Here is a 24808-nt window from a genome sequence, read left to right as displayed (position 1 = left end):
TTCTGCATCAGCTCCAAGCCTGATGTCTGACTCATATGACTGGAGTGTCATTGATAATATTGTAAGACAGAGATCTCCTGCTGGTGCAGGCTGATCAGCCTATTAAACAATCCACCAGGTGATCAGCCTGTTAAACAATGCACCAGCTGATCACCCAGCAGTTTAATTAAAAGGGAAGAAAGGGGAGGATGAAGAGCGTGGCAGAGGAGGAGGGAAGACAGAGGCAGAGGAGGGAGGAAGAGGAAGGAGGAAGAGAGTGACAGAGGAGGGAGGAAGAAGAAGGAGGAAGAGCGTGGCAGAGGAGGAGGGAAGACAGAGGCAAAGGAGGGAGGAAGAGAGTGGCAGAGGAGGGAGGAAGAAGAAGGAGGAAGAGAGTGGCAGAGGAGGGAGGAGGAGGGAGAGGAGGGAGGAAGACAGAGGGAGAAGAGAGAGGAAGAGGAAGGAGGAAGACAGAGGGAGAGGAGGGAGGAGGAAGAGAGAGAGAGAGAGGGGGGAGGAAGAGAGAGGGAGAGGAGAGAGGAAGAGATAGGGAGAGGAGGAAGAGGAGGGTGGAAGACAGTTGGAGGAAGAGCGAGGGAGAGGAGGGAGGAAGAGAGAGGGAGAGAGGGAAGAGGATGGCTGGAGAGAGCAGTCTGGTTTGATGATCAGAAACGTAATGTTGGTGCAGCATAGTGCTTGGTTCGTCTCATCTGCACCTATTCTGATGTATTCAGTCCTAACATCTCTATTCTGATTGATTCAGCCCTAACATCTCTATTCTGATGTATTCAGTCCTAACATCTCCATTCTGATGTATTCAGTCCTAACATCTCTATTCTGATGTATTCAGTCCTAACATTTCCTGCACTATGTTTCTTCATTCTGTTTAGTCCATTTAAATGAATAATGAAGAAAAGGAGAGGAGGGAAGAAGAGAAAGGAAGAGAGGGAAGAGGAAGGGCTGGAGAGATGATCAGAACATCAATGTGATGGTAAAGGATATGTCTGGTCTGGACCTCATCTGATCTAACACCAACAACACCATCTGTTTTCACTCAGTTCAGTCCTTTAAACTAAGTGTTTTAGGTATCTTACTAAGGGAAGAACCAGTGTGGTAATTACTGAAATCCATATACAGATTAGCCTTAAATTCTATAGGAGACAAAGGAAAGAAATAAGAGTTTGAGTTTTGGTGCAGGGTTGTGTCGCGTGGTTCTGTTCTGATGGATCGAGCCCTAGCTCTGTAGCCATGTCTCCTTAATTCTGTTTAGTCCAATTCTGTTTCGTCCATAGATAAGAAAGTAGAGCAGAGAGAGACGGAGAGGGAAGATGTGATAATCAGAACAGTAGGGAGGGGGTAGGTTAAGTTCAGACGGGTCCTTTTCTCATATGTTATTCATGTATAGAGCACTAACACCACCAGCATCAAGACTCTCCGTTTAGTCCTTTTAACTAAGGGTCATGGGTAAGGGCCACCAGTATCAAGACTCTCCGTTTAGTCCTTTTAACTAAGGGTCATGGGTAAGGGCCACCAGTATCAAGACTCTCCGTTTAGTCCTTTTAACTAAGGGTTATGGGTAAGGGCCACCAGTATCAAGACTCTTAGTTTAGTCCTTTTAACTAAGGGTCATGGGTAAGGGCCACCAGTATCAAGACTCTCAGTGTAGTCCTTTTAACTAAGGGTCATGGGTAAGGGCCACCAGTATCAAGACTCTTAGTTTAGTCCTTTTAACTAAGGGTCATGGGTAAGGCCCACCAGTATCAAGACTCTTAGTTTAGTCCTTTTAACTAAGGGTCATGGGTAATGGCCACCAGTATCAAGACTCTCCGTTTAGTCCTTTTAACTAAGGGTCATGGGTAAGGGCCACCAGTATCAAGACTCTTAGTTTAGTCCTTTTAACTAAGGGTCATGGGTAAGGGCCACCAGTATCAAGACTCTCCATTTAGTCCTTTTAACTAAGGGTCATGGGTAATGGTCACCAGTATCAAGACTCTCCGTTTAGTCCTTTTAACTAAGGGTCATGGGTAATGGTCACCAGTATCAAGACTCTCCGTTTAGTCCTTTTAACTAAGGGTCATGGGTAAGGGCCACCAGTATCAAGACTCTCCGATTAGTCCTTTTAACTAAGGGTCATGGGTAAGGGCCACCAGTATCAAGACTCTTACTTTAGTCCTTTTAACTAAGGGTCATGGGTAATGGCCACCAGTATCAAGACTCTTAGTTTAGTCCTTTTAACTAAGGGTCATGGGTAAGGGCCACCAGTATCAAGACTCTCCGTTTAGTCCTTTTAACTAAGGGTCATGGGTAAGGGCCACCAGTATCAAGACTCTTAGTTTAGTCCTTTTAACTAAGGGTCATGGGTAAGAGCCACCAGTATCAAGACTCTCCGTTTAGTCATTTTAACTAAGGGTCATGGGTAAGGGCCACCAGTATCAAGACTCTCCGTTTAGTCCTTTTAACTAAGGGTCATGGGTAAGGCCCACCAGTATCAAGACTCTCAGTTTAGTCCTTTTAACTAAGGGTCATGGGTATCTCACAAAGAAAATACCCAGTATAGTGACGTTAGGATCCTCTTGATCCAACAACAGGGTAGTGTTGGAGGGTTTGGTTCTGGTCTGATGTTCTGACCCACTATGGTCAATACTAAAAGGTGGGGTTTAGTCCTGGTCTGATGTTCTGACCCACTATGGTCAATACTAAAAGGTGTGGTTTGGTCCTGGTCTGATGTTCTGACCCACTATGGTAAATACTAAAAGTTGGGTCTGGTCCTGGTCTGATGTTCTGACCCACTATGGTCAATACTAAATGGTGGGTGTGGTCCTGGTCTGATGTTCTGACCCACTATGGTCAATACTAAATGTTGGGTCTGGTCCTGGTCTGATGTTCTGACCCACTATGGTCAATACTAAATGTTGGGTCTGGTCCTGGTCTGATGTTTTTACCAAGTAGGTTGTGTTCTAGAAGGGGACTCTTACTGCTGTGGAGCTTCACTAATCATAGAATGCTATAGGATGTGTGGCCTTGTAGAAAACAGCATGTGTGTGTGTGTGTGTATTTGTGTGTGTGTGTGTATTTGTGTGTGTGTGTGTATTTGTGTGTGTGTGTGTATTTGCGTGTGTGTGTGATAGTGGTTGTAAGAAAGGCTGCATGTGGAAGAGTCCTGCATTAGTCCTTCGAACTGGATTCAGAAAACCAACTACGACTATTTCCGTTTCCATTTCACTTCTGATGGTTTGGTCAGTTTGTTTTACAAATCACTTCTCTTCTTTCAAATCTACACTCTGAACACCAGAGCAGGTGTCCATTCTGTTACCAGAGCAGGTGTCCATTCTGTTACCAGAGCAGGTGTCCATTCTGTTACCAGAGCAGGTGTCCATTCTGTTACCAGAGCAGGTGTCCATTCTGTTACCAGAGCAGGTGTCCATTCTGTTACCAGAGCAGGTGTCCATTCTGTTACCAGAGCAAAAGAAGAGAATGTATTCTTCCCAAATGGCACCATATTCCCTATATTGAGCCCTATAGGGACCTGATTAAAAGTAGTGCACTGCATAGGGAATAAGGTGCCGTTTAGGGACGTGACCAATATATTGACTTCCTGGTATTTGTCCTCTGGCCTTGTATCTCAGTTTGTTTAACCAATCATTTCTCTTTTTTTCCTGAACTTAATCTCGACAGTGTTAGGTACAGTATTTGTCCTCTGCCCTCGCTGGTTTGTGTCAGTTTGTATAACTTGTCCTTTTTCAAATAGACTGAAAAAACATGACAAAGTCTGACCAGGCGAAATTCAGGTGAAAGCTATGATCACTTATTGATGTCACTTGTTAAATCCATTTCAATCAGTGTAGATGAAGGGGAGGAGACAGGTTAAATAAGGATTGTTGAGCCTTGAGACAATTGAGACATGGATTGTGTGTGTGTCATTCAGAGGGTGAATGGGCAAGACAAAATATTTAAGTGCCTTTGAATGGGGTATAGTAGTAGGTGAAAGGAGCACCGATTTGAGTGAGTCAAGAACTGCAACACTGCTGGGTTTTTCAAGCTCAACAGTTTCCCATGTGTTTCCAGAATGGTCCACCACCCAAAGGACATCCAGCCAACTTGACACACCTGTGGGATGCATTGGAGTCAACATGGGCCAGCATCCCTGTGGAACGCTTTTGACACCTTGTAGAATCCATGGCCTGACGAATTGGGGTTGTTCTGAGGGCAAAAGGTGTTCACAATATTGTTTTTACACTCGGTGTATATTCCCCTTCAACATTGAAACAGCATTAGAGGCTAATAGTGTCAAGCTCTAGTAAAACGAGGACATGAAAGTGAAAATACCAATAATTGTGTGTTCTCGGCTATTTCAAAGCTACAGTCGCCAATTCTCGTTCTGCGACACAATGCAGTATTTTCTCATTCTGGTCAGGTAAACGCATTCTGCCTCTGGATCAATGAAGCCAGAAGTGTCGTCAAATTCCTTTTCAGTTTCTTTCTTTTTATTGAGTCTGTCAAACCACTGACCTTTTTGTCTCCGATGGAAAAATGACCCCAAACAGTCCTAATCTTGATCTATCATAACGAGAAGCAGTCGGCTTCTGACCTCGGAGTAGAGATTCTTCTATAGTTGGTGAATTTAACAATACAAAAGGCAATGTAAGACCATTATTTATGCTACTGGAAAACTGTTTGCTAAGCTTATAGACATGGCATACATTTAACAAAGATCCCAAATTGCAGATACAAAAAATCAAGAATACTGAACAAAGATATGTTGCGATTTACACGTTGCAGATAGAGTTATCCCAACCATTTGAGAATATAGTGAAGAAAATTACACCTTATCACTTATCTTGAAAATTACAGCTGCAAACGGCAATTTTCAAAAACAAATGTTACTTTCATTGACTGTACAATAAGCTAAGTGTCTTATAGAAATTCTCAGCACGCATTCAGATGGATAAGTGGGTCTCTCTATTCGATATGGACGAGGAGTCTCTCTATTCAGTTAGAAGCTTCCTTAATGGCACTAAGTTGAGGTTTTGTACTTAGCATCTGAATGACTGAAAGGAATATACCTTTTACTGAAAAAGAGAGCCCTACCTTCAAACAAGGTAGACTAAAATGGCAAAACATGTGTGCATACCTATCATTGAAAACACCCAGGAATGCATATTTCCTGGAAATATATGAATAAACAACAGGCCTCATTCAATCAGGAAACATAATGGATAAACAATATGCCTTATTCAATCAGGAAACATAATGGATAAACAATAGTCCTTATTCAATCAGGAAACATAATGGATAAACAAAAGTCCTCATTCAATAAGGAAACATAATGGATAAACAATATGCCTCATTCAATCAGGAAACATAATGGATAAACAATAGACCTTATTCAATCAGGAAACGTAATGGATAAACAATAGTCCTTATTCAATCAGGAAATATAATGGATAAACAATATGCCTCATTCAATCAGGAAACATAATGGATAAACAATATGCCTCATTCAATCAGGAAACATAATGGATAAACAATATGCCTCATTCAATCAGGAAACATAATGGATAAACAATATGCCTTATTCAATCAGGAAACATAATGGATAAACAATATGCCTCATTCAATCAGGAAACATAATGGATAAACAATATGCCTCATTCAATCAGGAAACATGATGGATAAACAATATGCCTCATTCAATCAGGAAACATAATGGATAAACAATATGCCTCATTCAATCAGGAAACATAATGGATAAACAATATGCCTCATTCAATCAGGAAACATAATGGATAAACAATAGGGCTTATTTAATCAGGAAACATAATGGATAAACAATATGCCTCTTTCAATCAGGAAACATAATGGATAAACAATATGCCTCATTCAATCAGGAAACATAATGGATAAACAATATGCCTCATTCAATCAGGAAACATAATGGATAAACAATATGCCTCATTCAATCAGGAAACATAATGGATAAACAATATGCCTCATTCAATCAGGAAACATAATGGATAAACAATATGCCTCATTCAATCAGGAAACATAATGGATAAACAATATGCCTCATTCAATCAGGAAACATAATGGATAAACAATATGCCTCATTCAATCAGGAAACATAATGGATAAACAATATGCCTCATTCAATCAGGAAACATAATGGATAAACAATATGCCTCATTCAATCAGGAAACATAATGGATAAACAATATGCCTCATTCAATCAGGAAACATAATGGATAAACAATATGCCTCATTCAATCAGGAAACATAATGGATAAACAATATGCCTCATTCAATCAGGAAACATAATGGATAAACAATATGCCTCATTCAATCAGGAAACATAATGGATAAACAATATGCCTTATTCAATCAGGAAACATAATGGATAAACAATATGCCTCATTCAATCAGGAAACATAATGGATAAACAATATGCCTCATTCAATCAGGAAACATGATGGATAAACAATATGCCTCATTCAATCAGGAAACATAATGGATAAACAATATGCCTCATTCAATCAGGAAACATAATGGATAAACAATATGCCTCATTCAATCAGGAAACATAATGGATAAACAATAGGGCTTATTTAATCAGGAAACATAATGGATAAACAATATGCCTCTTTCAATCAGGAAACATAATGGATAAACAATATGCCTCATTCAATCAGGAAACATAATGGATAAACAATATGCCTCATTCAATCAGGAAACATAATGGATAAACAATATGCCTCATTCAATCAGGAAACATAATGGATAAACAATATGCCTCATTCAATCAGGAAACATAATGGATAAACAATATGCCTCATTCAATCAGGAAACATAATGGATAAACAATATGCCTCATTCAATCAGGAAACATAATGGATAAACAATATGCCTCATTCAATCAGGAAACATAATGGATAAACAATATGCCTCATTCAATCAGGAAACATAATGGATAAACAATATGCCTCATTCAATCAGGAAACATAATGGATAAACAATATGCCTCATTCAATCAGGAAACATAATGGATAAACAATATGCCTCATTCAATCAGGAAACATAATGGATAAACAATATGCCTCATTCAATCAGGAAACATAATGGATAAACAATATGCCTCATTCAATCAGGAAACATAATGGATAAACAATATGCCTCATTCAATCAGGAAACATAATGGATAAACAATATGCCTCATTCAATCAGGAAACATAATGGATAAACAATATGCCTCATCCAATCAGGAAACATAATGGATAAACAATAGGGCTTATTCAATCAGGAAACATAATGGATAAACAATATGCCTCATTCAATCAGGAAACATAATGGATAAACAATATGCCTCATTCAATCAGGAAACATAATGGATAAACAATAGGCCTCATTCAATCAGGAAACATAATGGATAAACAATATGCCTCATTCAATCAGGAAACATAATGGATAAACAATATGCCTCATTCAATCAGGAAACATAATGGCAAGAGAATACCAGTTGCTTGAGAAAGTAAAGAAATAAAAGTTAGAATTGTTTGATTTTATTTAACCTTTATTTAACTAGGCAGGTCAGTTAAGAACAAATTTGTATTTACAATGACGGCCTACCCTTGCCTAACCCGGACAATTGTGCCCTGCCCTATGGGACTCCCAATCATGGCCGGTTCTGATACAGCCTGGAATCAAACCAGGGTCTGTAAAGACGCCTCTAGCGCTGAGATGCAGTGCCTTAGACAGATACGCCACTCGGGAGCCCCTGAACAACAGCACAACAGTGTTGGTGCAGGGTAGGGTGAATTGATAATCATAACAACAGTTTATTCCGAGTGGCAAAACCATTGAATTGGAGAGGACCATATTTCCACTGATTCAGTGGTAAATTGTAAAAGGCACTACACATGAATAGATTATCATGCGTCATGTGTTTCTGTGTGCTTCTGTGTGCTTCTGTGTGCTTCTGTGTGCTTCTGTGTGCTTCTGTGTGCTGCCTGGGAAGGTTGGGAAAAGAGCAACAAACAAAAAAACATTCTATTGGAATCTTTGTTTTTGGGCCAGTGCTTTCCTGGTGATGTTTGCATCCACTTCCCACATCAAGGTAAAATAGCCAGTCACCTGAGCTGAGACCCAGGTGGAAAAAGTCCTGGCTGAACCATGGTGTGTTTCAGGACACAGGCATTAGGTGGCAGATGTCCTTTTCTCTCTCCGGCCGCTCGGCTCTTCTCTCTCTGTCACTGTGATGGACAAGATAATGGATTGTGATAATGAGAATCCTTCCAGAGGCTGGCCAAGAATGTTCATCACATCCCCTCCTGTCACCCTCACAGACACATAAATACAGGATACAGACCCCGGAAACAGGCCGTAGGGGCCAAGGTTCTAATAGTGGACCTGATATAATTTCACTAGCTTTGTGTTCCTGTGTGTGCGTGCGTGTGTGTGTGTGTGTGCGTGCGTGTGTGTGTGTTTGTGTAAAAGGTAATTGAAAGAAATAGAAAGAAAGAGAGAGAGTGAACAAGAAAACAATCAACTTCAAGGCCTCATAAACAGAGAGGGGGGGGGGGGGGGGGTGTTGATTCCTGTGGAAGTGACAGAGAGACAGACAGAGGACAGGTAAACAAGAAAGAAGGAGAAGAGACAGAGAAAGTGAGCAAGAGAGAGATTGACAGAAAAAAGAGAGAAAACACATGAATAGAAGGAATAAGAAAGGAAACTATAATGGAGAATGGTGCAGAGGGGGGGGGGGGCAGGGTTAGAATGGGTTGTTGATTCCTGTATAGGTGAAGGATTCACCCCAGGAAGAGCAGCTAATCCTACTATGTGTGGGCAGCAGCACTTCTCTCTCTCCCTGCATGCTAGGAGGGCATCAGCACCTCTCTCTCCCTGCATGCTAGGAGGGCAGCAGCACCTCTCTCTCTCTCTCTCCCTGCAGGCTAGGAGGGCATCAGCACCTCTCTCTCTCTCTCCCAGCAGGCTAGGAGGGCAGCAGCACCTCTCTCTCTCCCTGCATGCTAGGAGGGCATCAGCACCTCTCTCTCCCTGCATGCTAGGAGGGTAGCAGCACCTCTCTCTCTCTCTCCCTGCATGCTAGGAGGGCATCAGCACCTCTCTCTCCCTGCAGGCTAGGAGGGCAGCAGCACCTCTCTCTCTCTCTCCCTGCAGGCTAGGAGGGCATCAGCACCTCTCTCTCCCTGCATGCTAGGAGGGCATCAGCACCTCTCTCTCCCTGCAGGCTAGGAGGGCAGCAGCACCTCTCTCTCTCTCTCCCTGCAGGCTAAGAGGGTAGCAGCACCTCTCTCTCTCTCTCCCTGCAGGCTAAGAGGGCAGCAGCACCTCTCTCTCTCCCTGCAGGCTAGGAGGGCAGCAGCACGTCTCTCTCTCCCTGCAGGCTAGGAGGGCAGCAGCACCTCTCTCTCTCCCTGCAGGATAGGAGGGCATCAGCACCTCTCTCTCTCTCTCCCTGCAGGCTAGGAGAGCAGCAGCACCTCTCTCTCTCTCTCTCCCTGCAGGCTAAGAGGGCAGCAGCACCTCTCTCTCTCTCTCCCTGCAGGCTAGGAGGGCAGCAGCACCTCTCTCTCTCTCTCTCCCTGCAGGCTAGGAGGGCAGCAGCACCTCTTTCTCTCTCTCTCTCTCTCTCTCTCTCTCTCTCCCTGCAGGCTAGGAGGGCATCAGCACCTCTCTCTCTCTCTCCCTGCAGGCTAGGAGGGCAGCAGCACCTCTCTCTCTCTCTCCCTGCAGGCTAGGAGGGCAGCAGCACCTCTCTCTCTCTCTCCCTGCAGGCTAAGAGGGCAGCAGCACCTCTCTCTCTCTCTCTCTTCCTGCAGGCTAGGAGAGCAGCAGCACCTCTCTCTCTCTCTCTCCCTGCAGGCTAGGAGGGCAGCAGCACCTCTCTCTCTCTCTCTCCCTGCAGGCTAGGAGGGCAGCAGCACCTCTCTCTCTCTCCCTGCATGGTAGGAGGGCATCAGCACCTCTCTCTCTCTCTCCCTGCAGGCTAGGAGGGCAGCAGCACCTCTCTCTCTCTCCCTGCAGGCTAGGAGGGTAGCAGCACCTCTCTCTCTCTCTCCCTGCATGGTAGGAGGGCAGCAGCACCTCTCTCTCTCCCTGCATGGTAGGAGGGCAGCAGCACCTCTCTCTCTCTCTCCCTGCATGGTAGGAGGGCAGCAGCACCTCTCTCTCTCCCTGCAGGCTAGGAGGGCATCAGCACCTCTCTCTCTCTCTCCCTGCAGGCTAGGAGGGCATCAGCACCTCTCTCTCTCTCTCCCTGCAGGCTAGGAGGGCAGCAGCACCTCTCTCTCTCTCTCCCTGCATGGTAGGAGGGCAGCAGCACCTCTCTCTCTCCCTGCAGGCTAGGAGGGCAGCAGCACCTCTCTCTCTCTCTCCCTGCATGGTAGGAGGGCAGCGGCACCTCTCTCTCTCTCTCTCTCTCTCTCTCTCTCTCTCTCTCTCTCTCTCTCTCTCTCTCTCTCTCTCTCTCTCTCTCTCCCTGCAGGATAGGAGGGCAGCAGCACCTCTCTCTCTCTCTCCCTGCAGGATAGGAGGGTAGCAGCACCTCTCTCTCTCTCTCCCTGCAGGATAGGAGGGTAGCAGCACCTCTCTCTCTCTCTCCCTGCAGGATAGGAGGGCATCAGCACCTCTCTCTCTCTCTCCCTGCAGGCTAGGAGGGCAGCAGCACCTCTCTCTCTCTCTCTCCCTGCAGGCTAGGAGGGCAGCAACACCCCTCTCTCTCTCCCTGCAGGCTAGGAGGGCAGAAGCACCTCTCTCTCTCTCTCCCTGCAGCCTAGGAGAGCAGAAGCACCTCTCTCTCCCTGCATGCTAGGAGGGCATCAGCGTCTATCTCTCCCTGCAGGCTAGGAGGAGGTGCACAGAATATAATGTCACTCCAGCCAGCCACCTACTTATAAAGAAATCGCTTTCTTCTACCTCTCTAAGGGGAGAAAACATCCATGAAATGAACTAATGAATAGAGCAAGGGGGGTTTCTTGAACAGAAATATTTGCCTTAGTTATACCCAGATTTTTCAGTGGTCAGGTGATGTCGTTAGGAAAACTCCTGCCTCTAACACATCACTTTTGATGGAGTAGCTTTGGTTTATGAATCATGTTTTCTTGACGTGACTCAAGGGTGTTGCGTCTTGTTGCCTGGACGCCTAATGTGTAACTGAATTTATACTCGTTCATTGCACTGTTGAAAGACTTGATATTCCTCTCATACCCAATCATACCTCTACAATGAATATATAGATGAAGATTTTGGCTTCACTTCTCAACCATAGTTTCTATTTTTCCAGCACCTGAAAAGCTATTGAGATGTGCCAGTGATTGTCAGGGTCTACAATATGAATTTTCTTTGGCAATGTCCCATTATATAATGGGTAACAATCGATAACTACTGTGATTATTATTATTTGACCATGCTGGTCATTTATGAACATTTGAACATCTTGGCCATGTTCTGTTATAATCTCCACCCGGCACAGCTAGAAGTGGACTGGCCACCCCTCATAGCCTGGTTCCTCTCTAGGTTTCTTCCTAGGTTTTGGCCTTTCTAGGGAGCTTTTCCTAGCCACCGTGCTTCTACACATGCATTGCTTGCTGTTTGGGGTTTAGGCCGGGTTTCTGTACAGCACTTTGAGATATCAGCTGATGTACGAAGGGCTATATAAATACATTTGATTTGATTTATATTTTCTATAGCATCATGTACATTAGAGCTGTGTGGAAGGACATTGGATTGGCTTTGAGCAGGGCTTCATCTAGTTGTATTTCGCTGTCATATTACATTGGACTGAATCGGTTCATGTTTCATTTCTATTCTTCAATCGTTTTATGTCTATAGCCTTGCACCCTTATAGGCTGACCACACCGCTCGCGTCGCGTGTGCGAGCGTTGCAAAATAGATGTCAGTTCTATTTCTGACGCAGATCGCACTGCAAGTCCTGCCTCTCCCATCTCCTCATTGGTTTATAGAAGCAGGTACCCACGTGCCATCTCCTCAATGGCTATACCCATGTGGGTGATTGAAAGACGAACTGTGTTGCCGGTCGGTGTAGTAATACTATGAAAGTTTAGATGCCAATTAAGTTCAAAGATGAAATAGCCTGGAAGGAGGAGAGATGACTACTGTAAATTGTTCGCTGGCGATTTTTATGAATTGTTCAGCAGTCTTATGGCTTGGAGGTAGAAGCTGTTGAGGGAGCCTTTTGGTCCTAGACTTGGCGCTGCAGTACCGCTTGCCGTGCGGTAGCAGAGAAAACAGTCTATAACATGGGTGACATGACTCTCTGACAATTTTATGGGCTTTCCTCTGACACCGCCTATTGTATATGGCCTCGATTACAGGAAGCTTGGCCCCAGTGATGTACTGGGCCGTTCGCACTACCCTCTGTAGAGCCTTACGGTCAGATGCCGAGCAGTTGCCATACCATCATCCCTATAGGCCGTCTCATCGTTGTCAGTGATCAGGCCTACCATTGTTGTGTCGTCAGCAAACTTGATGATGTTGTTGGAGGCGTGTTTGGCCACGCAGTCGTGGGTGAACAGGGAATACAGGAGGAGACTAAGTACACACCCTTGTGGGGCCCCTGTGTTAAGGATCAGCGTGGCAAACTTGTTGTTGCCTACTCTGACCACCCGGGGTTGGCCCGTCAGGAAGTCCAGGATCCAGTTGCAGAGGGACACGTTTAGTCCCAGAGTCCTTAGCTTAGTGATGAACTTTGAGGGCACTATGGTGTTGAATGCTGAGCTGTAGTCAATGAACAGCATTCTCACATAGGTGTTGCTTTTGTCCAGGTGAGAAAGGGCAGTGTGGAGTGCGATTGAGATTGCATCATCTGTGGATCTGTTGTGGCGGTATGCACGTTGGAGTGGGTCTAGGTTGTCCGGGAGGATGCTGTTGATGTGAGCCATGACCAGCCTTTCAAAGCACTTCATGGCTACAGACGTGAGTGCCACAGTGCGGTAATCATTTAGGTAGGTTACCTTCACATTCTTGGGGTCAGGGACTATGGTGGTCTGTTTGAAACACGTAGGTATTACAGACTCGGTCAGGGAGAGGTGGAAAATGTCAGTGAAGACACTTGACAGTTGGGCTGCGCATGCTTTGAGTACACATCCTGGTAATCCGTCTGGCGCAGCGGCTTTGTGAATGTTGACCTGTTTAAAGGTTTTGTTGACATCGGCTACCGAGAGCGTTATCACACAGTCATCCAGAACAGCTGGTGCTCTCGTACATGCTTCAGTGTTGCTTGCCTCGAAGCGAGCATTGAAGGCATTTAGCTCGTCTGGTAGGCTCGTGTCACTGGGCAGCTCGCGTCTGGGTTTCCCTTTGTAGTCCGTAATAGTTTTCAAGCCCTGCCACATCCGACGAGCATCAGAGCCGGTGTAGTAGGATTCAATCTTTATCCTGTATTGACACTTTGCTTGTTTGATGGTTCGTCTGAGGGCATAGCAGGATTTCTTATAAGCGTCCGGATTAGTGTTCCGCTCCTTGAAAGCGGCAGCTCTAGCCTTTAGCTCGATGCGGATGTTGCCTGTAATCCATGGCTTCTGTTTGGAGTATGTACGTACAGTCACTGTGGGGATGACGTCATCGATGTACTTATTGATGAAGCCGATGACTGAGGTGGTGTATTCCTCAATGCCAACATATTCCAGTCTGTCCTTGCAAAACAGTCCTGTAGTGTAGCAGAACTGACTGACTGACTTACTACTTGAGAAAAAAGTCTAAAAGTATTTGGCTTTAAATATACTTAATTATCAAAAGTAAAAGAATAAGCCATTTCGAAATCCTTTTGTTAAGCGGATAGCCAGGGGCACAGTCCAAGACATATTAAAAACAAAGTATCAGACCCAGTAGGGATGACCAGGGATGTTCTCTTGATAAGTTAACTCTTGATAAGTGTGTACCATTTTCCTGTCAACATGTAACGAGTACTTTTTGGTGTGAAGGAAAATGTATGGAGTAAAAAGTACATTATTTTCTTTTGGAATGTAGTGAAATAAAAGTTACATTTGTCGACTTGTTTTCTCTTTTAAAGTAACTTACTTACGTGGCTGTAAGAGACGTCTATTGGTGAGATAATCAGTGGTGTAGTTAAGTAAAAATGCTTTAAAGCCCTCTTCTCCACTCCTTTACTAATGTACAGTAATTACAGATGGATGCTTCTTCTCTCTGGCCATTAAATCGAGAGAGATCAAAGGGCTAATGGAAAACACAACATCTTGTTGAGATTTACAGCTAAAGGAGCTCTTTCTTATATTGTTTTTTCACGATAAAGCCAAGAGACCAGACTGGAATGGACAAATGGTGAAATAATCTCAGACCTTCCTTTGAAGAAATTTAATTGGGGTTGAACTTGGTGTCAAACTAATTTAGAAGTTTATGAGGGATGTCGCATCTTCCCATATTGTTAACTCTGAACTCCATAAACTGAAATGACCCGATGTGGAAAAACTGTTTTGAAATATACAAATATTCTTTGTCTCGTGACGGAAGTAGACTTTTGTTCTGATGACCTGTAATATGATATTGATTTGATGTTTTCTAAAGACTACTACCGTTTTAATACATTTATGTCTATAGTTTATGTATTTTTAGTTAATCTTCATATTATCCTTACACTATTTTTGGCATACTAAATCTATAAATATAATATTCTCACATTACTAATTCAACAAACGTTCTCCTTTCCCTTCTTAATAGGCAGGACAAACCTGTTTCGGTAATTTCTGGGATATCATCAAAATACATCAATCACAGCATGTTTTTGGACTCATTCAGCAGTTTTTACCTGATTAAGTACAATATCATTGGACAATAAATGTTGAAAATTTCAATTTACAGTGCATTCTGAAAGTATTCATACCCCTTGACTTATTACACATTTTGTTGTGTTACATCCTGAATTCAAAATGGATTAAATAGATGCTTGTTCTCACCCATGTACACACAAACACATCTAATTTAGATACGTTTTCAACCCCCTGAGTCAATACATGTTGGAATCACCCTTTGGCAGTGATTACCGCTGTGAGTCTTTCAGGGTAATAAGTCTCTAAGAGATTTGCACACAATATTTATGCATTATTCTTTTTTAAATGCTTCAAGCTTTGTCAAGTTGTTTGTTGATCATTGCTAGAGAGACATTTTCTTGACATAGATTTTCAAGACAATTTAATTTAAAACTGTATCTAGGCAACTCAGGAACATTCAATGTTGACTTGGTGAGCAACAGTGTATATTTGGATTGATGTTTAAGGTTATTGTCCTGCTGAAAGATAAATTGGTCTCCTCTATTGTCACGCCCTGGCCATAGAGGGGCTTTTATTCTCTGTGTTGGTCAGGCCAGGGTGTGACTAAGGTGGGCATTCTAGTTTCTTTATTTCTATATTTTCTATTTCTTTGTGTTTGGCCGGGTGTGGTTCTCAGAGGCAGCTGTCTATCCTTGTCTCTGATTGAGAACCATACTTAGGTAGCCCTTTTTTCCACCTGTCTTGGTGGGAAGTTGACTTTGTTTAGGGCACATAGCCTTTAGCTTCACGGTTTGTTTTTGTAGTGTTTATAGTTTTGTTCGGCGTAATTGTTATAAAATAAAAAGGAATATGTACGGAATATGTACGTTCCTCTTCCTTTGACGGCCGTGACACTCTAGGATCTTGCTTGTGCTTAGCTCTATTCCATTTATTTTTTATCCTAAACAACTCCTTGGCCCTTGCTGATGACAAGCATGCCCATAACATGATGCAGCCACCACAATGCTTGAAAACATGTTGAGTAGTTCTCAATGATGTGTTGTGTTTGATTTGCCCCAAACATAACGCTTTGTATTCAGGACATAAAGTAAATTTATTTGCCACATTCTTTGCAGTTTTACTTTAGTTCCTTATTGCAAACAGGATGCATGTATTGGAATATTTTTATTCTGTACAGTCTTCCTTCTTTTCACACTGTCATTTAAGTTAGTATTATGGAATAACTACAATGTTGTTAATCCATCCACAGTTTTCTCCTATCACAGCATTAAACTCTGTTACTGTTTTAAAGTCACTAGTGGCCTCATAAGTGGTTTCCTTCCTCTCTGGCTACTGAGTTATGAAGGATACCTGTATGTTTGTAGTGACTGTGTATATTGATACACCGTACAAATTGCAGTGGTGTAAAGTACTTAAATAAAAATACTTTAAAGTTGTAACGGCAGCCTTCCCTCTCTTCATGAGAAGAGAGAGTGTAACAGGGATCGGACCAACACGCAGCGTAGCCAGTGCTCAACATGTTTAAAGACGAACGAAAACGTGAACACTTACAAAACTACAAAATAACAAATGTGGCAAAAACCGATACAGTCCTTTCTGGTGCAGACAAAACACAGAGACAGGAAACAACCACCCACAAAATCCCAACACAAAACAAGCCACCTATATATGATTCTCAATCAGGGACAACAATTGACAGCTGCCTCTGATTGAGAACCATATTAGGCCGAACACAGAAACAGACAAACTAGACACACAACATAGAATGCCCACCCAGCTCACGTCCTGATCAACACTAAAACAAGCAAAACACATAAGAACTATGGTCAGGACGTGACAAAAGTACTACTTAAGTCATTTTTGGGGTTATCTGTATGTTACTTTAATATTTATATGTTTGACAACTTCTACTTCACTACATTCCTAAAGAAAAGTATGTACTTTTTACTCCATACTCCCTGACACCCAAAAGTAGTCATTACATGTTGACAGGAAAATGGTCCAATTCACACACTTATCAAGAGAACATCCCTGGTGCTTCATGCTTCAATTTGTAAATGGAGTGTGCTCCTGGCTATCTAAATGTTTTTAAAATAAGAAATAAGAAAATGGTGACGTCTAGTTTGCTTAATATATGGAATATGAAATGAATAATACTTTTGCTTTTACTTTGATACTTAAGTATATTTAAAAACAAATACTTGTAGACTTTTAATCAAGTAGTATTTTACTTTTACACTCGTCGGAAGGATGAGACCAAGGTGCAGCGTGGTACGTGTTCATGCTTCTTTATTAAAACCGACCACCAAACAAAACAACAACGAACATCACGTCTTGAAGGCTACACAGAGCTAACAAAAAACAACATCCCACAACCTAAAGTGGAAAAACAGGCTGCCTTAATATGATTCCCAATCAGAGACAACGATAGACAGCTGTCCCTGATTGAGAACCATACCCGGCCAAAACATAGAAACACAAAACATAGAAATAAAGAACATAGAATGCCCACCCCAAATCACACCCTGACCAAACCAAATAGAGACATAAACAGGCTCTCTAAGGTCAGGGCGTGACAATCTTTACTTTTACTTTAGTATTTAAATTGTATAAATAATTACTTCACCATGTTCAACGGGATATTCAATGTCTGTATTTATGTTATTATTTTTTAACCATCTACCAATAGGTGCCCTTCTTTGTGAGGCATTGAAAAACCTCCTTGATCTTTGTGGTTGAAATGCACTGCTCTACTGAGGGACCTTACAGATAATTGTATGTGTGGGGTACAGAGATGACGTAGTCATTCTAAAATCATGTTGAAACTATTATTGCACACAGAGTGAGTCCATGCAACTTATTATGTCACTTGTTCAGCACATTTATACTTCTGAACAGTATACAGGCTTGCCATAACAAACGAATACTTATTGACTCAACACATTCCAGCTTTTCATTTTTAATTCATTTAAAAAATATATATATAAATATAATTCCACTTTGACATTACGGGGTATTGTGTATTGGCCAGTGATACAACAACATGTGGAAAATGTCAAGCAGTGTGAATACTTTCTGAAGGCACTGTATATTCCTAAAAATTAAGTTGAAAATGATGGTGTTGCTGATTACTCTTGACAAGACATATGGATAAATAATAAATAAATATAATATATAATATATAATAATAAATAATGTCAAAACACAGTTCCAAAGTGTCCAAATCAATAACCAATATGCAGAAACATTTTGTGATATGTTGAAAAGATAAACATAAAATGTACTATCTACACCTTTTGTGCAACAATAGTGATCATATTACTTATTTTTTATTTTTAACAAGACTCTTTTATTTAAACTGCTGCACAAACAAAACATGTCGTTTTGACAAGTGTCAATAAATCCCTCAGCATGTGTAATGTAACAACACATACTGTTCACATCATGGAAAGTTGTGTAAACAGTACATTCAGAAAGTATTCCGGACGCCTTGAATTGTTCCACATGTTTACGTTACAACCTTATTCTAAAATGTATTCAATTAAATGTTTTCCTCATCAATCTTCACACAATACCCCATAGTGATAAATGTATAAAAAAAAAACAGTAACACCTTATTTACATAAGTATTCAGACGCTTTGCTATGAGACTCGAAATTGAGCTCAGGTGCATCCTGTTTCCATTGATCATCCTTGAGATGTTTCTACAACTCGATTGGAGTCCACCTGTGGTAAATTCAATTCATTGGATATGATTTGGAAAGGCACACACCTGCCTATATAAGGTCCCACTGTTGACAGTGCATGTCAGAGGAAAAACAACGTGACGTCCCTACTTCTAGACTAGATCATCCATAGCGTCTATAGGCTGAATGTTTGACGTCCCTACGTCTAGACTAGATCATCCATAGCGTCTATAGGCTGAATGTTTGATGTCCCTACGTCTAGACTAGATCATCCATAGCGTCTATAGGCTGAATGTTTGATGTTCCTACTTCTAGACTAGATCCTCCATAGCGTCTGTAGGCTGAATGTTTGATGTTCCCTACTTCTAGACTAGATCATTCATAGCGTCTGTAGGCTGAATGTTTGATGTCCCTACGTCTAGACTAGATCATCCATAGCGTCTATAGGCTGAATGTTTGATGTCCCTACGTCTAGACTAGATCATCCATAGCGTCTATAGGCTGAATGTTTGATGTACCCTACTTCTAGACTAGATCATTTTCCCACAAATGGAAAATTTGCTGGAGATCATTTTGCAGGGCTCTGGCAGTGCACCTCCTTGCACAAAGGCGGAGGTAGCGGTCCTGCTGCTGGGTTGTTTCCCTCCTACGGCCTCCTCCACGTCTCCTGATGTACTGGCCTGTCTCCTGGTATCGGCTCCATGCTCTGGACACTACGCTGACAGACACAGCAAAGCTTTTTGCCACAGCTCGCATTGATGAGCCATCCTGGATGAACTGCACTACCTGAGCCACTTGTGTGGGTTGTAGACTTCGTCTCATGCTACCACTAGAGTGAGAGCACCGCCAGCATTCAAAAGTGACCAAAACATCAGCCAGGAAGCATAGGAACTGAGAAGTGGTCTGTGGTCACCACCTGCAGAATCACTCCTGTTTTGGGGGGTGTCTTGCTAATTGCCTATAATTTCCACCTTTTGTCTATTCCATTTGCACAACAGCATGTGAAATTTATTGTCAATCAGTGTTGCTTCCTAAGTGGACAGTTTGATTTCACAGAAGTGTGATTGACTTGGAGTTACATTGTGTTGTTTAAGTGTTCCATTTATTTTTTTGAGCAGTGTATAAAAGATGGATAGCATACTGAGACTAATCATATAATCTACATACTGTATTCTCCTGTTCTCCATCTTAACTCATCCCTTCTTTCTCCTCTCTCTCTCTCTCCTCAGATTCCTCAGATCAGCTATGCCTCCACGGCCCCGGAGTTGAGCGATGACCGGCGATATGACTTCTTCTCCCGTGTGGTGCCCCCGGACTCGTTCCAGGCCCAAGCCATGGTGGACATAGTCAAGGCCATGGGCTGGAACTATGTATCTACCGTCGCATCAGAAGGATCCTACGGAGAGAAGGGAGTGGATGCCTTCCAACAGCTGTCCAGAGAAGCAGGTGAGTCCCAAAGTAACCTCTCTGGTGAATCTGGCCTTAATGGCCATGTACTCTTAAATCTCCACCCGGTACAGACAGTAGAGGACTGGCCACCCCTCAGAGCCTGGTTCCTCTATACCCGGTACAGACAGTAGGTGACTGGCCACCCCTCTGAGCCTGGTTCCTCTCTACCCAGTACAGACAGAAGATTACTGGCCACCCCTCTGAGCCTGGTTCCTCTCTACCCAGTAGAGACAGAAGAGGACTGGCCACCCCTCTATAGGTTTCTTTAAAAATTCCCACCTTCTACGGAATTGTTCTTAGCCACTGTGCTTATACATCTCCTTGCTTGCTCTTTGAAGTTTTATGCTGGGTATCTGCATAGCACTTTGTGACAACTAGTGATGAAAAAAGGGCTTTATAAAGACATTTGATTGATTGATTGCAATAAGTTTTATTATTGGAAAACATTCAAAGGTTTAAAGTGGATTAACGTGATGTGATCGAACAGTCAAGGAATTACAATAATCTTCAGGTGGAATTAAACATACAATGATAACCACTGAGGGTTGCAAGTTAGAAATGACTTTGTATGTAACCTTGTATGTATGTGTATATACAGTACCAGTCAAAAGTTTGGACACACATACTCATTCAAGGGTTTTTCTTTATTTTTACTATTTTTGACATTTTTGTATAATAGTGAATACATTGAAACTATGAAATAACATATAAGGAATCAACCCTTAACCAAAAAAAGTGTTAAACAAATACAAATATATTTGAGATTTGAGATTCTTCAAAGTAGCCACCCTCTGCCTTGATGACAGCCTTAAACACTCTTGGCATTCTCTCAACCAGCTTCATGAGGTAGTCACCTTTCCATTTCAATTAACAGGTGAGCCTTGTTAAAACTTAATATGTGGAATTCCATTCCTTCTTAATACGTTTGAGCCAATCAGTAGTGTTGTGACAAGATAGGGGTGGTATACAAACGATAGCCCAATTTGCTAAAAGACCAAGTCCATATTATGGCAAGAACAGCTCAAATAAGCAAAGAGAAATGACAATTCATTATTACTTTAAGACATGAAGGTCATGTCTTTTCATTTTTCTTCAACTGCAGTCGCAAAACCCATCATGCGCTGTGATGAAACTGGCTCTCATGAGGACTGCCATAGGAATGGAAGAGCCAGAGTTACATCTGCTGCAGAGGATAAGTTCATTAGAGTTACCAGCCTCAGAAATTTCAGCCTAAATAAATGCTTCACAGAGTTCAAGTAACAGACACACCTCAACATCAACTGTTCAGAGGAGACTGCGTGAATCAGGCCGTCATGGTCGAATGGCTGCAAAGAAACCCCTCCTAAAGGACACCAATAAGAAAAATACACCCACTTTAGCCCAGAAACACAATCAATGGACATTAGACCGGTGGAAATCTATCGATTGGTCTGATGAGTCTAATTTGAGATTCTAGGTTGCAACCGGTATGTCTATGTGAGACGCAGAATAGTCGAATGGATGATCTCTGCATGTGTAGTTCCCACCGTGAAGCATGGAGGAGGAGGTGTGATGATGCTTTGCTGGTGACACTTCAGTGATGTATTTACAATTCAAGGCAATCTTAACCAGCATGGCTACCACAGCATTATGCAGATATATGCCATCCCATCTGGTTTGCGCTTAGTGGGACTATCATTTGTTTTTCAACAGGACAATGACCCATGTCGTGGTAATTTCCTGTATTACTAAATGAGGAGAGTTTACAAAACACACACAAGTCAGAGTTATATTTTAAACTACATCTTTAATGATATGAGCTTCACCCTTTGACTCTCAGATCAATTCAGTGTCTATAAATGAATTCTCTGAGAGTGCTTACAAAATAATACTTAGTATCTTTTATAGCCAAGATACACCCCTCTCAACTCACATGACGAACCACAGATCTCAGGAACTTCACAAAGAACCCTTTACTTGAGAGAGGAGTATCCCATAGCCAGATAGCATTAGCTATAAATTATCGTTCAGTTTGGTCTCTTGGGCGAGGTTCTTCTTCTCGTTCTTGGTACTTCATAGTACCAAAACATTACCTCATCCAATGGCATATATCAATTGTCAATTCTAGATACACCAATCTCAAATACAACCCACCCCTGGACAAGCTCCCTGAGGGGAGTGAACCTCTATGTCATATACTATGAAAGATAAGTTTCAACATCAGAGGGGTAATACAATGGTTCCAGACACTGCCATACTCCTACCCCCAATGGGAAAATGAGGGAATGACTGGCGTACAGACATAGTGGAGCCCTTCACATGGTTTCGCAGATATATTCACATATGAAGACAATGTTCAAACCTGACTTCTCCCTTTCTGATATTCTGCCTATGACCAGACATGTAAAAGACAAGCTTGACCTCTCCCCTCTCTGGGCCCCAAGTGACTTTTCCCTAGAGGAGAAAGGAACATGCAACTGCCAACAGTATAGTCCAAAAGAAGACATTCTAATGACAAGTATAAAGTAAATAAAACATCTTATTTCTCTATGTTACCTAACTAATTCTGATTCAGCTATGACACCCAACACATCTCCAGGCTGTGTAGGGGCTATTTGACCAAGAAGGTGAGTGATGGAGTGCTGTATCAGATGACCACAATCACCTGACCTCAAGCCAATTAAGATAGTTTGGTATGAGTTGGACCACAGAGTAAAGGAAAAGCAGCCAACAAATGCTCAGCAAATGTGGGAACTCCTTCAAGACCGTTGGAAAAGCATTCCAGGTGAAGATGGTTGAGATAATGCCAAAAGTGTGCAAAGCTGTCATCAAGGCAAAGGGTGGCTACTTTGAAGAATCTAAAATCTAAAGTATATTTAGATTTTTATCACACTTTGTTGTTTACTACATGATTTAAAATGTGTTATTTTATAGTTTTGATGTCTTCACAAGTATTCTACAATGTAGAAAATAGTAAAATAAAGAAAAACCCTTGAATGAGTAGGTGTGTCCAAACTTTTCACTGGTACAGTTTTTTTGGCTGTATGTATGCTAGAATCTAAGAAATGGATAAACATGTCGACCTCCTTTAAATGTCAAACAAACATTTTCACTCTAGCTTTAGGAAGACACTGCTCCTCTTTCTTCATAAGCAACGACTGCTAATCAACTGTTTTGGATAGTGATTGTTTTTCTCTTTTGACAACTGTAATCAATTAGACAATCAACAAGATGTATTTGACCACATAAGAGCCTATAGGGGAGGTTTCTTTCTTTAATGTAACAGACATGAGCAAGCAGGCTATCGAAATCAAATCAAAGTTTATTTGTCACGTGCGCCGAATACAACAGGTGTAGAACTTACAGTGACTTACTTACAGGCTCTAACCAATAGTGCAAAAAAGGTATTAGGTGAACAATAGGTAAGTAAAGAAATAAAAACAACAGTAAAAAGACAGGCTATATACAGTAGCGAGGCTATAAAAGTAGCGAGGCTACATACAGACACCGGTTAGTCAGGCCGATTGAGGTAGTATGTACATGAATGTATGGTTAAAGTGACGATGCATATATGATGAACAGAGAGTAACAGTAGCGTAAAGAGGGGTTGGCGGGACACAATGCTGATAGCCCGGTTAGCCAATGTGCATTGTGTCCCGCCACCCGCCACCCGCCAACCCCTCTAGCAGCCGTCGTGCGGTGATGTCACCCTCCCTGAGATCTGACAACTGTCTATCACAGTTTGACAGTTGACCTTAGTCTTGCCCTCAGTTAGTATTGGCGACTTTGAATGACAGAGCGTTGTATACAGAGGGTTCAGAGATCAAGCCCCGGGTAGGGAAGACAGGGATGAAATTCACTCTGTTAAATTTCTATGAGGAGAATTTTGAGCTTCAGCAATATACTATGATACTCAATTGTATTTTGTATTTGTTTTTATTTAACCTTTATTTAACCAGGCAAGTCAGTTAAGAACAAATTCTTATTTACAATAACTGCCTACTCCGGCCAAACCAGGACGACCCTGGGCCAATTGTGTGCCGCCCTACTGTAGTGACGCCTCTTGCACTGAGATGCAGTGCCTTAGACCGCTACGCCACTTGGGAGCCAAAAATATAGTGTCAATATGGTTCTCAATATATGGTCCTCAATATGGTCCTCAATATATGGTCCTCAATATACTATGGTCCTCATTGTACTATGGTCCTCAATATACTATGGTCCTCAATATACTATGGTCCTCAATATATGGTCCTCAAAACGTTTTAATTGAGGACCTCTTTGGATTGAAGCGTCTGCTAAAGGTTATAGAGTACGTTATTATATTATTACTAGCTTATAAACGAACGAGACATTGAGATGACCAGCCTGCTAACATCCACTGGTTAAAGAACCAGTCATTGTAATGTATTGCACATGTAATGCAGTTGATTAATATCACACTTCGGTATTGCCAGAGGTCTATGCTTAACAGAAGTCTATGTTTTAACCTAATCAGTTACTGGTTCACACATGCTTGATGGTCCCGTGTCCCGTGTCCCGTTATGGTCCCGTGTGGCTCAGTTGGTAGAGCATGGCGCTTGCAACGCCAGGGTTGTGGGTTCAATTCCCACGGGGGGACCAGGGTTCAATTCCCACGGGGGGACCAGGATGAATATGTATGAACTTTCCAATTTGTAAGTCGCTCTGGATAAGAGCGTCTGCTAAATGACTTAAATGTATAAATGTATATGCCAACACAATCACAGTTAGCGGGTCCAGTAAACCCATTGTAAAAAGCCTGTCATCTGAGGTTTTGCCTTCTGCCCTAACATCTTTCCTTATCTCCCTTTATTAATCACAGGATGACTATAATACAGTGTTTGTGTACCAAATGGCACCCTATTCCATATATAGTGCACTACTTTCAACCAGGGCCCATACGGAATAGGGTGCCATTTGGGATACAATAAGTGT

General features: G+C 42.2%; 1 protein-coding gene across 1 annotated transcript in view; it reads left to right on the top strand.

The window, feature by feature from the left end:
• Positions 1 to 24808, top strand: part of LOC129815774 (metabotropic glutamate receptor 7) — a 313714-nt gene that overhangs the window by 133568 nt on the left and 155338 nt on the right. Inside the window, exon 2 of the mRNA XM_055869885.1 lies at positions 19654 to 19870. Coding sequence (XP_055725860.1) covers positions 19654 to 19870 — 217 coding nt within the window. The remainder of the gene's footprint in view (positions 1 to 19653; positions 19871 to 24808) is intronic.

The sequence above is a fragment of the Salvelinus fontinalis genome, chromosome 18, assembly GCF_029448725.1.
Source record: "Salvelinus fontinalis isolate EN_2023a chromosome 18, ASM2944872v1, whole genome shotgun sequence".
Taxonomy (NCBI): Eukaryota; Metazoa; Chordata; class Actinopteri; order Salmoniformes; family Salmonidae; genus Salvelinus; species Salvelinus fontinalis.
Note: the sequence above shows the minus strand (reverse complement) of the source record. Positions and strands in the feature narration are given on the sequence as shown.